At 41.3% G+C, this 16,745-nt stretch overlaps 1 protein-coding gene across 2 annotated transcripts in view; it reads right to left on the bottom strand.

The window, feature by feature from the left end:
* Positions 1-316: 316 nt before the first annotated feature.
* The window catches only part of LOC143708499 (matrix metalloproteinase-16-like), a 47,817-nt gene continuing 31,388 nt past the window's right edge, over positions 317-16,745 (bottom strand). For both annotated transcript variants that reach the window (XM_077200074.1, XM_077200075.1), the window contains exons 5-10: positions 13,069-13,230; positions 9,674-9,891; positions 9,456-9,594; positions 8,250-8,400; positions 8,041-8,156; positions 317-2,561 (exon numbers count right to left, since the gene is read on the bottom strand). In XM_077200074.1, the coding sequence (XP_077056189.1) occupies positions 2,194-2,561; positions 8,041-8,156; positions 8,250-8,400; positions 9,456-9,594; positions 9,674-9,891; positions 13,069-13,230 (1,154 nt within the window). In that variant the 3' untranslated portion in view covers positions 317-2,193. The remainder of the gene's footprint in view (positions 2,562-8,040; positions 8,157-8,249; positions 8,401-9,455; positions 9,595-9,673; positions 9,892-13,068; positions 13,231-16,745) is intronic.

Here is a 16,745-nt window from a genome sequence, read left to right as displayed (position 1 = left end):
CAAACCTTTCATCTGTGGAGCCATACTGGATTGGGGAAGTATGCATTCAATAAATAGGGCAAAAAGTGGTAACACTTTTTATTTTCAGGTGACGTAGTTACTACATGTACTTTCTATAGTAATAACAGTACATTATTCATAATTATAAAATAATAGTATAATAATATATAATAGTAACTAACCCTAAACCAAAACCCTAACTCTATATTTAGTACATGTAGTTAATTAATATTAATCAGTACTTATTGTAAGTACAATGTAACTACGGCAAAAAAAAGTGTAACCAAAAAAGTGACTTGCGTTACTTATTTGAAAATTTTCTTATTTTTGTTGTAAATTTAAAAAGTAATGCGTTTCTTTACTCGTTACTTGAAAAAAGTCATCTGTTTATGTAACTCACGTTACTTGTAATGTTACCCTCAACAGTGCTGTACGCTCATCTCGCACATTTTTCAACAAATTATTTTGCACTAATTGGATGGTCTACAAGGTGCCCTTTTCAGGACACTGTCTGAAAAAGAATCAGAAGAGAAAAAAACAACAGCAACAAACCACTGGAAACCACAAAAACAATGCTGGCGTTGACAAGCACATGTGCGAGTGAATAAAGAGATACACGGCCTCAGCTCTAGTTTAAAAGATACAAAGAAATGTGATCAATCATAACTTCTGTTAAGAAATAGCACAGGCACACAACAAAGATCAAACTTTCTAGTGTGCCTGTGTCGAACCACCTTGCTATCAAATGGAATATAGCAATACGATCAGCTGTACGCATATGCTAAGCGCTCGCGTCTACACCGAAGTGGACTTTACACTGCAAAGACTATCTTATATTACAGGTTGTTTTTTGAAGACGGCAACAGAAGATTCAGTTACATGCATACATCATACAGTTAGTGGCTGGGATGCAGCATTCACTGAATCAAAGCCCGAAACTAAACTTACCCAAAAGCTTAGCACTATTCTCTTGCTGCCTTGCAAGCACAAGTATTGTCTTCAGGAAATGCAAATATAGTTAATTTCAGTGATTTTTATTAATAATCTGATTCTTAAGAGCATCAGGAAGGATCATTAGGAATTTCTGCTAAACGGCATCCTTCCGCTTAATACATTTTCTACGATTTGATTGGAAGCTCATACCCAAAAGTCAAATTTTCTATGCTGTAGTTTGAAGTCTGGAAAAAATGCAGCAATACAGAACATGGACGGCAGCCATACACTCGTTTTCAATTAAACTTTTCAACAGTCAGCGGCACTATCGTACTGCAAGTTCTCATTGGTCAGCAGAGCGTCAAAAAAGTGAAGTGAAAGTGAAAGTGACACGTGAAGGCCAAGTATGGTAACCCATACTTGGAATTTGACCTCTGCATTTAACCCATCCAAGTAAGTGCACACACATTAGGAGCAGAGTAGTGAGTAGTGAACACACACACACTGCAAACGTGGATACACACACCCGGAGCAGCGGGCAGCCTTGAGTGGTGCCCGGGGAGCGATTGGGGGTTAGGTGCCTTGCTCAAGGAAAAAAACAGTGACGAACAAATGAAGTACTGGAAAGGGGCCACATTCACACAGGCACATGTACACTAACATACAGAAAAATAAACTCAATATGTGATTAAGGCATTCGACGAAATATTGCATGTAGCCCCAATGTTATATGTCAAGGCCCTTTCTGATTTCCAAGCAAACAGATCCCATATATTCTGCAGATGAATGCAGCTGAATGGAACTCAAATTATGATCGATAATCCAGTCATCTCAGGATATCCCATGTGAATGAAGCAATCCTCTTTGGACACTAAGGGCATATTTGGTTTGGGTATCAGTTTTTCAAAACAAGCAAGTATTTCGGAGTGACGGGTGATTTCACATGTTATATGGAGTATCGAGATCAGCAGTCTGAAGATAAATAATTCTTGAGTCAATTGAAAAGTTGATAATTATGGTTTGTAGAGTAAGAGTTCACTCCAGCACAGGACTCTGGGAACCAAAATGGCCGCCCAAAGCCACAAAGAGTTCCAAAACCATACAAAAACAATACATTGCCACCTTCAAAGTCTGATATGGGAGAAGGAAGTTGGCATGCTGTCCATTTATGCTGTCCTTCACTTCTGCCAATTACTTTGACCTTTGAGGGGATTTTTAAGACGGAAATAGTTTTATCAGTGGGAGTGGGACCTCAATTTCTCAGACCCACTCCTGCATGGATCTCTTGCAGTACAGTATGTGGCGCTGCGTGTCCTTCCTCTTGAAGCGGAACACGGTGTAAAGCAACACCATCATGCACAGGGCCAGGACACAGGGGATGGCAATGGCCACCGCTTTCTCCACTCCACCGCTGCTCTCCAGCTTCAACACGATATCAACGTCATCATCGTGGTCATATTGCGGCGGTTCCTCTTCTTGTGGGGAGCTCCAGTCCCAGTCGGGCTCGGTGGCGTAACCGTCGCACCCCATAAAATCCCGCAGGATAGACCTAGGGTAGCCTTGCTCCACTCTCAGCCGCTGGTTGTTGAACTTCCAATACTCCTTCCCCTTGTAGAAGTATGTGAATCCTTAGGGAAGAAGGAAGACAGCTCATATTGAACCACACATGATGGAAAACATAACCATATGATACTTTTAGAAATTTCAACCAATCCAGTCATTGCTTGTACAATGATTTTAGATAATAAAAGAATGTAATTAAAAGTCAATTATATGTTACTATAATTATAGGCATATTATATTATATTATATTATATTATATTATATTATATTATATTATATTATATTATATTATACTTTCTTGTGCTCACCAGAAAGGCGATTTAGACCACGCTTGAATGGACAAAACACACTAAATAATGCAAAAATGCCCATTTTGTCAAGTATCCTTGCAAGCATAGTTAAATGAGTTAAATTAAGTCTTAAATGTACTTAAAGAGTTGTGTGAAAAAGGATCCGCATCATGTGTGGCAGGTCTTAAAGTGACAGCAGCCTAATAAACCTGCTGCTGTGATGTCTGTCATTAATGTTAATCAATGAACAAAAGACAAAAAGAAAAAATGCGCTTGACTGAATAACACAGCTTTAAGACAGATTCATCTATATTTCATTTTAAAGTTTTAAAATTATTTTTTTTGCAGTGAAGACTGAGGTGTTTGATAACTTTATTCAATTTCTGTATATTTAAACCTACCTGAAAATCTTAAAGCACTGTTTACAAGGTTACATGGGTCAAAAACCATAACTTTTTGTGCATTTTGACAGGGCAAGTAACAATCTGAAGTGGTCTGACTGGGCCAATAGAAAGAGTTGAACCCTGATATATTGAAGGGCACAGGTAAATATGACATTTATTAATGGGTTGATGTGAAGATTGTCTTAAGTTGAATTAAATTAAAAGTTCTTAAATTATTTAAAGCCTCATAAATGTTAAATATAGCTTTCAGTTATACTATAATGTGGAATGCCTATAATTAAAGGCTAAAATAGAGAGAGAAAAAAATCTATTTCATAAAGACATCAGTAACAGTATTTTATCAGTGATACTGGCCTTCTTTCATAAACAGATGCCATTAAACAAATATTTAAAATACAAACTACTATCTTAATGTTGTTTCTACGTTAATTTCGAGATTAAATGTGAACTTATTACAATATGTCAAAATATATTAAAAACTTTTGTGATAAATTACAGAAAAAACGATTAATTCGTTAATTTTTTTGATCGATTGACAGCACTAATATATACTTGAAATGAAAATTTAACATGTTTTTTTAGAATGTACTATGGTATTCAAAGAGCACTATTGTGTTATCAGATTTGACAAAAGTGGTAACCCACAAAAAAAACATTCCAATTAAAGTAAAACAAAGGTATACATTTAGTAAAAAGCTACCAAACCTTTTTTGAAGGTCCCCTTTGCCAACTATTGGTTCAATTATGAGGAAGTAGAAGTTGAAGTTATAAATCACCCAAATGCTGCCTAGAACTAGTTGTTCCTCAAAAACTCAAAGAGATTGGCCACAGTGAGGCCAATTATCACACCGAAGGAGCTCAGAGATCAGGTGAGGACTAGCACAGACTACAGCCATCATACACAACTTTTAAGAAACTTTTTATTTTCTGCCAGTTGTCACCAACACAAAGTCTGAAGCTCAGGACCTCAGAGTGAGCCAATTACTTAAACTCTGCGCCTCTGATGGGATTCTAGGGTGGAAGGAGTTTCCAAAAGACAAGTCTACATTCAGGTGTCTCAACAAAAACCCGACATACGTTTTCTGGGTACTGTCCCAGTTTTCTTGGTCGCACACCGCTATTTTAGCCTTAATAAACTGAACCCGAGTGAAAGCAGATCTTTATGGTTTTACGGTACTACTTACATACTAACTATTCATGTTAAAGTACTACTGTTACTTCAAGATGTTACTTCCACATTCAAGACGCAGTAATTGACACACACACACACGCACGCACGCACGCACGCACGCACGCACGCACGCACGCACGCACGCACGCACGCACGCACGCACACACACACACACACACACACACACACACACACACACACATACATACACACACACACACACACTGGTGAAAATACACCTGATATAAATTAATAACAATAATAATAAACCCACTAAACAATTATATTTTGAAGAATGCATGTACCTTGTGCTTAAAATGAGCCTAAAATGCAAAATAATAAGCCTAATTAGCCTTAAGTTTTAGCCAATGATCCATTTCCAAAAGCACAAATCTAAAATAACTTTGAAAAGTTAAAAATATATAATTACTGTATATAGTATGTTTATTGTTTGGTATTTTTCATTGTGTGATTCTTGGTGAAATGTATTAAAACCAGTTAGACCTGCAAACATCATAATAATTAATAATTATAATATCAATAATAATAATAATTATTGAACTAGGAAATGTCCCCGGTTTTATACATCTTAATGTGTGGATTTAGTTAAGCAAAACATAATATTTCATTTTGTAATTAAAAAAAATATATAAAATATAAAAATAAAATAATATGTTTTGGCCTTTTTCCAATTTTACTTAAAAGAGTATAAAATGCAAACATACTCAAAACTTGCCTCACCCACATAAAAAAGTCATATCTCAGTGTGTCAAACCACCAGACTATGGCACCAATGAAAACGCATTTATGGCACTTACAATGATTTATTTTGATGTCCAGTATTATTACAAGGTGCTGCACAGTTAGCTGGGACCATTTCAATGTCTTACTGTCACGATACACACACGAGAAACAAGAGATCCAATTGCAGTGTTTATTTATAGGGTAATCCGTACTCACAACCAGTCCAGGCAAGGTCAAAAATCCAATAAGGCAATCCAAAACACAAGACAAAAACAAGAAACGGGCAGATACAGACTTTGGAAGTGTGGTGACATAAAACAAGGACTCCGTGACAATGACTGAACAGACAGGGTATAAATACACAGACACTAACAGGGTGAGTGAAAACAGCTGCGTGCGATAATCAATGATGAGACAGACAAGGATTGTGGGGAATGCAGTTCCTAAAGTGAATGACACCGTGGGGGAAGAGGACCTCTAGTGGATACCCAGGGAACACCAACCAGACGCTGTGACATTACCCCCTCTCTACGGAGCGGCTACCGGACGCTCCACGACACAACTTCAAAACAACACAAGAGTTCAGGTGGGTGGTGGAATGGTGGAGGATCAGGGGCAGGGATGGGGGGCCAGGTCCATGCAGGGGAACAGGAGCAAGGGGTGATGGTTTAGCCGGCGGCCAGGGTGAAGCAGACAGTCCATCGGGCGGCCAGGGCGAAGCAGACAGTCCATCGGGCGGCCAGGGCGAAGCAGACAGTCCATCGGGCGGCCAGGGCGAAGCAGACAGTCCATCGGGCGGCCAGGGCGAAGCAGACTGCCCATCGGGCGGCCAGGGCGAAGCAGACGGCCCATCAGGCGGCCATGGGGAAGCAGACGACCTATCGGGCAGCCAGGGCGAAGCAGACGACCCAATCGGGCGACCAGGGCGGTGAAGACCCCTCGGGTGGCCAGGACGGTGAAGACCCCTCGGGTGGCCAGGGCGGTGAAGACCCTTCGGGCGGCCATGGCGGTGAAGACTCTTCGGGCGGCCATGGCGGTGACGACCAGGGCGAAGACGACCCCTCGGGCGGCCAGGGCGGTGAAGACCCCTCGGGCGAAGACAACCACTCGGGCGACACAGGAACAGAACCCGGTTCAGGAACAGCAACAGACACCGGCTCAGGAACAGACGCCGGCTCAGGAACAGACGCCGGCTCAGGCTCAGGAACAGACGCCGGCTCCGGCTCAGGAACAGACGCCGGCTCCGGCTCAGGAACAGACGCCGGCGCCGGCTCAGGAACAGACGCCGGCTCCGGCTCAGGAACAGACGCCGGCTCTGGCTCAGGAACAGACGCCGGCTCAGGAACAGACGCCGGCTCCGGCTCAGGAACAGACACCGGCTCCGGCTCAGGAACAGACACTGGCTCCGGCTCAGGAACAGACACTGGCTCAGGCTCAGGAACAGACACTGGCTCCGGCTCAGGAACAGACACTGGCTCCGGCTCAGGAACAGACACTGGCTCCTGCTCAGGAACAGACACTGGCTCCTGCTCAGGAACAGACACTGGCTCCGGCTCAGGAACAGCAGACACTAAGGGCCACGAGAATGGGCGTCTCCAGGAACCTGAGCTAGACGCTCTAAATAGCCGATCAGTGCCCCTCCATCCACGTGAATGGGCATCTCCCGATCTGTCTCCGACTGGGCAGACGTGGCGTGAGCCGTCTCTGTCTGGGCAGATGTGACCTGAATAGTCTCTGACTCGGCAGACGGAGCATGAACAGTCTCTGACTGGGCAGACGGAGCGTGAACAGTCTCTGACTGGGCAAAACGGTCTCTGGATCCGCAGACTTGACGTGAGCGGTCTCTGGATCCGCAGACGTGACGTGAGCGGTCTCTGGTACAACCTCTGGAAAAACGGCGGGCTGCTCGGGCACGGCCTCCGGGTTCTTAAGACGGCTGGAGGTCTTCCCCCTCCTCCACAGTCTCTGACGGCGATGTGTAGACTCTGGGCCGGACGGAACCATCGATGAAGGCCCTACGCTGGACGGAACCATTGGCGAAGGCTTCATGCTGGACAAAACCGGCGGTAAGGGCTTTGTGCTGGACGGAACCCACGGTGATGGCCTTGTGCTGGACGCAACCAGCGATGAGGGCTTTGTGCTGGATGGAACCAGCGGTGAAGGTTTTGTGCTGGATGGAACCACGTGCACAGGAACCTGGCTGAAGGGTGACTGGACGGCAGACCGATGTTGGTGTCCGCGACATCACATTCCCCTCCATGGGCTCCACGATTCCCTGAGAATCGGACCAACCGGGTTCCTCTAAATGATTGCGATCCAGCTGGAGTCGCAGACGAGCTGCCAGTCGCAGTTCTGGGGTACCCTCCTCCCCACTGACCGCCGACTGCCATGGTCTCCTCCATTCCCCGGGTCCACAGCGCGCAGCAATCGAACAGCGTCATCCGAGGCTCTGACTCACCAGATGACAGCCCTCGCCCCTGCTGTCTCTTCTCCCTCTTCATGGTTGGGGGAAGGATACGGGAACCCATACTGCTGGATCCTTTCTGTGACGGACTCCTTCTGTCACGATACACGCACGAGAAACGAGAGATCCAATTGCTGTGTTTATTTATAGGGTAATCCGTACTCATAGCCAGTCCAGGCATGGTCAAAAATCTAATATGGCAATCCAAAACACAAGACAAAAACAAGAAACGGGCAGATACAGACTTTGGAAGTGTGGTGACATAAAACTAGACTCCGTGACAATGACTGAACAGACAGGGTATAAATACACAGATACTAACAGGGTGAGTGAAAACAGCTGCGTGCGATAATCAATGATGAGACAGACAAGGATTGTGGGGAATGCAGTTCCTAAAGTGAATGACACCGTGGGGGAAGAGGACCTCTAGTGGATACCCAGGGAACACCAACCAGACACTGTGACACTTACCATTGGCTTTGTCCACAAAGGCTCCCTGTGGAGAGTCTGGGATGCCTTTCCACACAGTAATAGGTTTCGGATATCCAGGGTCCATGGTCCTCATGTCCTCATTGTACCTCCAATACCTGTAACAGTAAACAGACGTTATGGAACAATCCATTGAAGGGGGTATCCACTGGGTCCTATTGTACACTGTGCCTGGAAGCTATAAAACTGACCTATCGCCTTTGAAGAAGTAGGTTTTGGCCACATCTTCCCACCAAACAGCTGTTTCAATGCTCTGCGTAGGCATTCCATTGCCAAAAAGAGAAATGTTCTGAGGATATGTGGGCTGCAGAGTTGTATCCTTAAACACCCAGAACCGGTTGCCTTCAGAAATACGGAGAAATGGAAAAAATTGACTAAAGTGTTTGAATAAATGTCATTGTCTTCTTATAATAATAATAATTTGAAAACTAATAAAACTGATGACAACTATAGCTGCTTTATAAGAATGCTTGTTTCCACCACGGAATAAAAACGTAAAAAATGTCTCACAATTCTGACGTTTTTTCTCAGAATTGTGAGTTTATACATCGCAATTCAGACTTTATAAATTGCAATTGTGAGAAAAAAGAGGTCAGAATTACAAGGTTTAAACTCGTAATTGTGAGATATAAACTTCTGACTTTTCAGAATTTTAGCAATTCTGACTTTATTTCTTAGAATTGCGAGAATTTATATCTCGAAATTTTTCTGTCAGAGCTGTGAGATATAAACTCGCAATTGTGTTAAAAAAAATCTGAATTGCGAGATATAAACTGAATTTTGAGAAAAAACTCTGTCTCTGAAAAAATTCTGTCATGAAACTCTAGATGGCGCAAGCTGTTAGGTCCTTAACTCAATTTGTTAGCGATCACATCGTTATCTACTGTACATAGCGCAGCTGATTGGTTGCTGTGGCATCAGCAGCCAATGAGCTTGCTGCTCATCATTCAAATACTTAGCATTGTTTGCTGTTGGCAGTCTGCAGTGCGCTTCAGAAACCCTCCACCTTCCCCAGCTCCACCTGTATAGATCTGCTACTGGAGTTATTTCATGTATGTTACATGTGCAACAACAGCAACATGTCTTCCTTGCTCACAGTAATGTCTGTGAATGTATTAACAGTAGCAAGTCTCTGTACTTGCTCTGCAGCAGCAGCAGCAGCAGCGTAGCAGATCTATTCCGTCAATACATTAACATTGCCATATCCTTTGCCATGCCAATCTTTCAGAGAGTTGTCATGACAGAAATAGAATTATGAGAGAAAAACGTCGCAATTACCTTGGCAGAAACAAACTCCCACAGTTTTAACAGACCCTGAAAGCTAAGGCCTCTCCTTCACATATTCACATCTATATTTAGGCTGTAAGATTTAAAAGTCAGAAGGAGAAACGTCTTACCTTTGAAGAAGACAAATCTCCCCTCGCTGTTTTCGTAGACAGCATCGATCTTGGGAGGCAGACCTCTCCAGAAGTAGCTTATTTGCATTGGGTATCCAGGCACCACAGAATTATCTCGCACCCTCCAGAACCACTGATCCTAATAAGAGCGCACTGGTGTTAGGAAACTCACAATTTATACGGCACTAATTCTCAGTGAAGCTGTTCATTAATCATACCTTGAAGACAAACAGCTCCTGTCGGAGGATTGCCAGAGTGTTGAATCCTCCGTCGCAGATGTTGGGTTTGGAGTTGGGGTGGGCGGGTTTGGACTTCTGCGGAGGGCGATGAGGGCGACCCTGGCGGTCCTGCTTTCGAGGGTCAGTCGGTGGGTGCAGGCGAGGAGGCGTAGCGGTCGTGAGAAATCGTGTTGGCTGAGGGTTTTTGTCTGGAGGACCTGCAGAAGTAATGAACAATTTAAATCACAAATAAGTGTCAAGAAAAGGGAAAATTCTTTTCAAAATCTGGATGAAAACACATGTGGCAAATAAATGTACACTTTGTATTTCATGTGGTTGTGAAAAACTATTATACCATTTTCAACAAATGTAATGACTTAACCATTAGCAGTGTGCCCTCTGTACTCTCATTCACTATTCCCTACATTACTCCATTAATAGAGTTCACTTGAAGGAGTGAATGAAAACAAGTGAGTGAATTCGGACACTGAGTGCACAGGACGGGCTTCTGCTTTTGCATAGTCTATTCTTGCTGTTTTATAATCACTTGAAACTGGCAGCTCCAGTAGTAATGGAAATACATACGGTTTTCTTATCAATTATTTCTTTTTAATGGCATTTTTCTTCAGCATGACATCAGGATGGTGAAACATGCTCATCATATAAAAGGTATGTCATTGTATGTATAAATTGCAGTTTTTAATATGTCTTTGAACCACTATGCCTTCCGTGCTCATTGAGAAAAGCCTCTTCATCTCACGTGACTATTCCTCCACCTAAGATGGCATTAATAAACGCCCACTCTGTGGTGTATAAGACCTTTTTATTAAATGACTTCTACTCTTCACATAACTTGGATTTTATGTTCATCACAGAATCCTGGATAAAGGTTGTTGATTTAACTCCCTTCTTAGAACTGGTTCCCTCGAACTGTACATTTTTTAACTCTCCTCGTCCAAATGGACGCGGGGGTGGGATAATAACAATTTTAAATAACTCTCACACTGCCGGTTTGTCCCTGTAACAGCCTTCCCCAGCTTTGAAGCTCAGTTCTCCAACAAGACTGGAATGGCCCAGTCTATCTAGGGGTGATATACTGCCATCCACATTCTACTAAGGATTTTTATACAGCAATTTACTGAGCTTATCGGCAATATTGCCACAAACTATGATCGCTTCCAACTGGTGGGCGTTTTTAATATTCACGTTTGCTGTCTCTCAAATTCCTTGTCACAGGAGTTTCTTAATTTAACAGATGCTTTTAATCTATCGCAGTGGATCAAAAACTCTACTTATATTTAGGGCCACACGTTGGATCTTGTACTATCTTATGGGCTCGATGTCATTGATATTATGTTCTCAGATTTTCTGCTCTCCGATCACAAGCCTATTTTATTTTCTCTTCCGGAGGTTTCTCAACTCACTATTGCACCTGTAACATTTTCGCGGTTCTACTCTCCACAGTTTAGCACAAACTTCGATTTGTGCTTTACTGATCTATGCACACACTTGCAGTTGGATCAACCATTATCTGACCTGGATGCAGATAAACATCTTAGCCTTTTAAATTCTGCCTGGCTTAAGGTAGCAAATGTGACTGCTCCCCTTAAGCCTCACTAGTGCAAACCAAAATGTGAACTGTGGCAAAACTCTGACACTCGTCACCAACGACAAATTTGTAGAAAGGCTGAACGCAAATGGAAACGGGACATGCTACTTTTCTCATTCCAAATGTTCAAAGACTCTCTAACATCATACCAGAATGCTGCCAAGTCTGCAAAAGCTGCTTATCAGTTGTAAATCCGTCTGTTAACACATTGTCTTTTGCCTCAGATGCTCTATGTGAAGACTTACAAAGATTTTTTTATTAACAAAATCACTAAATTAAGACTTCTGCCCTAATTTAACTGTTCCCCAAATCTTGTCACTTGTTTCTGGTTTTTGGGAGGTTTTTGATCCTATCAACCTCCAGACACTGAAGGACGTGACTATCAAGCTCAAACCTTCATTTTGTCCTAATGGTATTATTCACCCGATATTTTTTAAATGAACCATTGATTCGGTTGGGCCAGGTATGGTATCTCTTATCAACAAGTGTCTCAAGTGTCTCTGTTCCTCTTAAAGTGGCTACGTCACTCCTCTGCTCAAGAAGCTTTCACTACCTTTCATTTCTAAGCTATTGGAGAAAATTGTGCTACACTTTTTGTCAAATAATTGTATCTATGAGTTTTTTTTAATCTGGTTTTAGGACTGCTCACAGCACTGAGTCCGCCCTCCTGAGAGTGCTAAACAATATTTATCTCTCTACTGATTCTGGAGATACTGTGGTTCTTGTTCTCTTAGATCTTTCGACAGCTTTTGATACCATTGACCACCCTACACTTTTAGCTAGACTAGAGACTTGGGTGGGTCTAAAAGCTTCTGTTCTGACATTGTTTGACATGCATGTATTACGTGCCGGCTAGATTACTGCATTTCCTTATATTGCGGTATATCAAGTTCTCAAATTGTCTTCAGTTAGGCCAAAATGCTGCGGCCAGACTTATTCATAAGTGCCGCAAATATGACCACATCTCTCCGATTCTCAAATCTCTTCACTGACTGCCAGTTTGACAGAGAATAGGTTTCTACTCTTTGTTTTTAAATCTCTACATAACACAGCTCCTGCCTATCTCTCCGAACTTGTTCATCCTTACACTCCATCCAGAAGCCTAAGATCCCACGACCAGGCTCTGCTGGTAGTCCCCCGCGTTAGACTCAAGCGTAGAGGGGAGTGTGCCTCTGTTAAAAACCTACCTGTTCTCTATAGCAAATTGATTTCTGTTTTGCTACTCCTGTTCTAAGGTTGCTCTTAGCTTTGCTGCTTTTGCTGCTTTTATGTATATTGCTTTTATGTTATGTTATGTTTTATTTTCTTATGGTTGTTCTGTAAAGCACTTTGTTCAGCATAGTGGCTGTTGTAAATGTGCTATATAAATAAAATGAACTTGAACTTGAACTTTGAATAAATCAATAGATCAAAAATATAACATCACTTTCAATGTCCCTTATTTAACATATTTGCAAACCATTACAAAAAGGATATGCTTGTGTTTCTTATGCCTGTTAAAATTCTGTTAAATCCTTGAAAGTTTAGTAACAAAATACAAATTGAAACTTTTTTAATAAACATGTTTTTAGTGTGTTGCTATGTGGTTGTTTGAGTATTATGGGTGTTTGTTGTGGTGTTGCTAGGCTGGTCTAAATCAAATAAGCCCACCACCATGTTTTTATAATAACCTGGGCAGCAAGATATGCCTCGGATATGGAGAAATGTGTCCTAGTAATTGTAAAAAAAAAAAAAAAAAAAAAAAAAAAAAAAGTAATAGTAATGCTGTTAACAGGTTTAAACGCACCATATATTTTCTGGATGCCCTGGAGATCATCATGAGGCAGTTTGAAGCTCTCAGTGTCCATATACTGATAAAATGGAGCCATTATAGCCGTAGGATCATTCGAATGTTCCAATCCCAAAGCATGACCAAGCTCATGGACCGCCACAAGGAACAGGTCATTACCTAAGGAGTAGAAAACAACAGTGAAAATACAATTCACAGGATTTGCTTTTTTGTAGTTGTTGTTGTTGTTGTTGTTGTTGTTGTTTTGTCATGCTTTTGTTCTTATTTGTGAAAAGCATCAGGCATTATGAGTCACTACACAAGTGCTTGACCTGAGATCCATCTTAATGTTGTAATGTGCAAGTTTACGGTGTGTGGGGGCTTTTACAGAGACGGTAGCTTTGGAAACAGAATGCAAAACAGTTCCCACATTGCTTTAAATCATACAACAAAACTGGAAACATATTCCATCCTGAACTAATGAAGGATGAAAATGTTATGCAAGATATCTTTCTCAGCAAAAATATTGTCTTGAATGTTCACTTGTGGTATAAGGAAAATATTAAAAGTATGTTTTTGAAAACTGTACTGGCAGATAATATAAATAAAATAAAGTGTATTTTCAAAAAGAGACACACTTTGTAATTATTTTATATTAAATATATTTATATTTTATATTATTTATATTCAATTTGAATGAAAAAGTACACATGTTGATGACTGTGTTGCCTAACATACTAAAGCACATGTAAAGTATCATAATTATCATTTCAACTGTAGTGTGTTATTCTATATTACATAAGTTAATATATTTTAATTGTACTAAATTGCAACTTCATCATTACAAATGTGCAATTACAAATAAATTGACATGCATGACATACATGTTTCAATCGAAATTACATTAAAGTATATTTTAGTTTACCACAAATGCTTGCCATGACATTTGGCAGTAAACCATTACCATATTTCAAAGACAATATAGAAGTAACTATGAAATTACATATAAAGATGATCCTACTTACTTATAGTAAGTGGGTCAAAAGCACTCTAAAGTTCATTTAAATATGGATTTAAACTGTAATAAATTTGGATTTAATTGCAAACAAGCAATAAATCTGTCCGAAAACATTACACACAGTTGGCACTTAAGTATAATATTTTAATATATTATTTCCGTAACAATTGCTATTTTTAAAAATGTGCTATATAAAGTGTACAGATCTGAACAGACTGGAATTTCAGATCTTTTTCTCTCACAAAAGCTGTCTTTTGGTTTCAAAACAATATAGAATCACACATGTCATATGGACTATTGTTATGACACTTTTAATATAAAATGTATTTAATATAAAAATATTTAACATAAAAGGTGACCAAAGGAGCAGTTGTCTTATCTCATTTTGTGTTGCACTCACGAAAGAAAGTCATACAGGTGTAGAACATCTTGGTGGAAAAGTATGTGATGTAGAATTTTTGGGTAAACTATCTTTTTTTTTGCACTTTGTGTAAAGGGTCATCTTGTCATCTTGACTGACCCGTCACAAAACAGATCTAGTAACAGTGAGTGAATGTTGTGGAGGCTTTCCAAATGACTCATCAAAAATAATCCCCTAATTGCTGGTTATTTTATATTACATGCTGATGGCAATCAGCCTTAACATAAAGAAAACCACAGTGTTGTCCATATGGACTGTGGTGACTCTAATGAAGCCTGGCTGAAACCACAGGAAGCTATTATGCCAGGCACGTGTAACATCAGAGATGGCAGCAAAACAAACAGTCGAAGAGTGCAGGCGGCAGTAAAAAATGCCAGTAGCGAATGTATTCGCAGCCATTCATTACTGTCTCGACTGAGACATTTTGTGAAAGGAGATGAGCATCTTAAAAGCTCTCTGCATCCAGTCGGCCCAGGTAATTAAAGCTGAGTGCCTCTAAGTGCGGCTCGCAGTGAAGAGATGGATCTGATTACCTCTCATTTAATGGGCGCAACCGTAATGCAAATACTACATATCAAACAAAGCTGACACCTGACATGCACACAAACATGAACACGCGCGCACACAGATTTATTCAGGGAAGAATAATTTGAGAATAACTTAAGAATCAATTGAGATCAATGATAGCATTGTTTACCTGCCTTGTTTTAGCACCTGATTCACTAAAGAAAATCATACCATGAATCAAAAATGTGCTGAACACTATTTACATGGCCCATCTCGCAGGCCGGTTTTATAGGGACTGTGCGCTTGACTACATCACATGGATATATGTCTGGATATATGACCACCATTTATTACCATGATCATTAGAAAAGTTTGAGAAACCGGTAGAATCCAGTTTACCACATGATTCTATAGGCAGTTATAGAAAGCTGTCATGTCTGTAGTAAAATTAATAAAAATGTGTTGTAATGCTTCAACAGGGCAAAGTAATGGAAGTGAATGCAAAAATACATGAACAGAGATACCAATTAAAGCAATGATCATTAGATTTGATCTGTACCATCTCCCAGAAAACATTTTTACAGATCTCAAGTTAGCACAGACCATACAAAATCTAACACTTATTTATACATTTACTGTTTAAAAAAGTGACTGTTCATTCCGTTTTTCTTCGGGTTTGACTGAAGCACAGAACCCTCCCCCTGAGTCGGGTCTTGAAGTGTCTTACAGTTTTGGGATGAGCTCTATTGATCTCGAGAACCCGACAGTAAGTGGGTTTTCGCTCCAGATTGTGAACCCTTCTTGGTCGTAAGGCACCTTTAGGAGTGTTTAGAGTTTTTGAGATCCTACGAAGACATTGTTTCAGAGTGGTCGCAGCTAGCCCTCAGCTGGCTCCCCTTGATGGCAATGTTTTCATGGTAGTTTTCAATAGTAGGATTCCCAATTCCCGATGAGAGAGCTCAGTTTGTTGCTGGAGTCTCAGTTGAGGATTTATAATGGTGCAGCTAGCACTTTTCCCTAGCCCCCTTATACTTTCTTTTGATCTGCGACCAAGAATTGCTGGGAGCTCTTCTGGTCTCTGTTTGCCTTGGGCGAACCACTCCTGTTGTACGGCACCTCAAAGTGCTGGAGCCTATAGAGACCAAATCATTTTACAGGTTTTACAATGGTTGTAACTAGCCTTAGCTGGTAGCTCCCATTGGTCATTTAGGATGAGCATGGAATAGAACCTTCCCTGTTATGGGCAAGGTCCTCCGCTCCCTGTAATGAGCTTGCTGTGACTTCAGCATACTTCATCTCAGACTTCATCTCTGTGAGCCTCCTTGGTGAGGTGAGTACACTTGGTTAGTGTAGAGCATAGCTAGCCTTCCTCTCGCTATAGAGGGTCATTATGCTGAAGCCTCTGCTCTGAGCGCTCCTTGGAGGCAGTAGACTGGGCTGTAGGCTCTTGTTGAGCCTCCCTGGTTAAATGTCTTCAAGGTTGGCGTTGCTAGGTCTCCTCTCGCTTTAGAGAGTTGTCATGCTGAGACCTCCGCTCCCCAGAGCTCCGCATTACATAACCGGTCCAAGTTGTGTGGCTCTCTATGAGACTCCTTGGTGAGGTGGTCTTTTAGCGCAGAGCGAAGTTAGGTTTCCTCGCTATAGATGGTTATTATCTGAAACCTATCTTCATGGAGGCTATGGATTTGGTTCTAGGCTCTTTTTGGATCATCCCTGGTTAATTGTCTTCAAGTTGGCATTGCTAAGCTT

Source organism: Siphateles boraxobius, unplaced genomic scaffold (assembly GCF_051911475.1).
Source record: "Siphateles boraxobius isolate OS27281-9 unplaced genomic scaffold, OSU_SipBor_1 1, whole genome shotgun sequence".
Taxonomy (NCBI): domain Eukaryota; kingdom Metazoa; phylum Chordata; class Actinopteri; order Cypriniformes; family Leuciscidae; genus Siphateles; species Siphateles boraxobius.
Note: the sequence above shows the minus strand (reverse complement) of the source record. Positions and strands in the feature narration are given on the sequence as shown.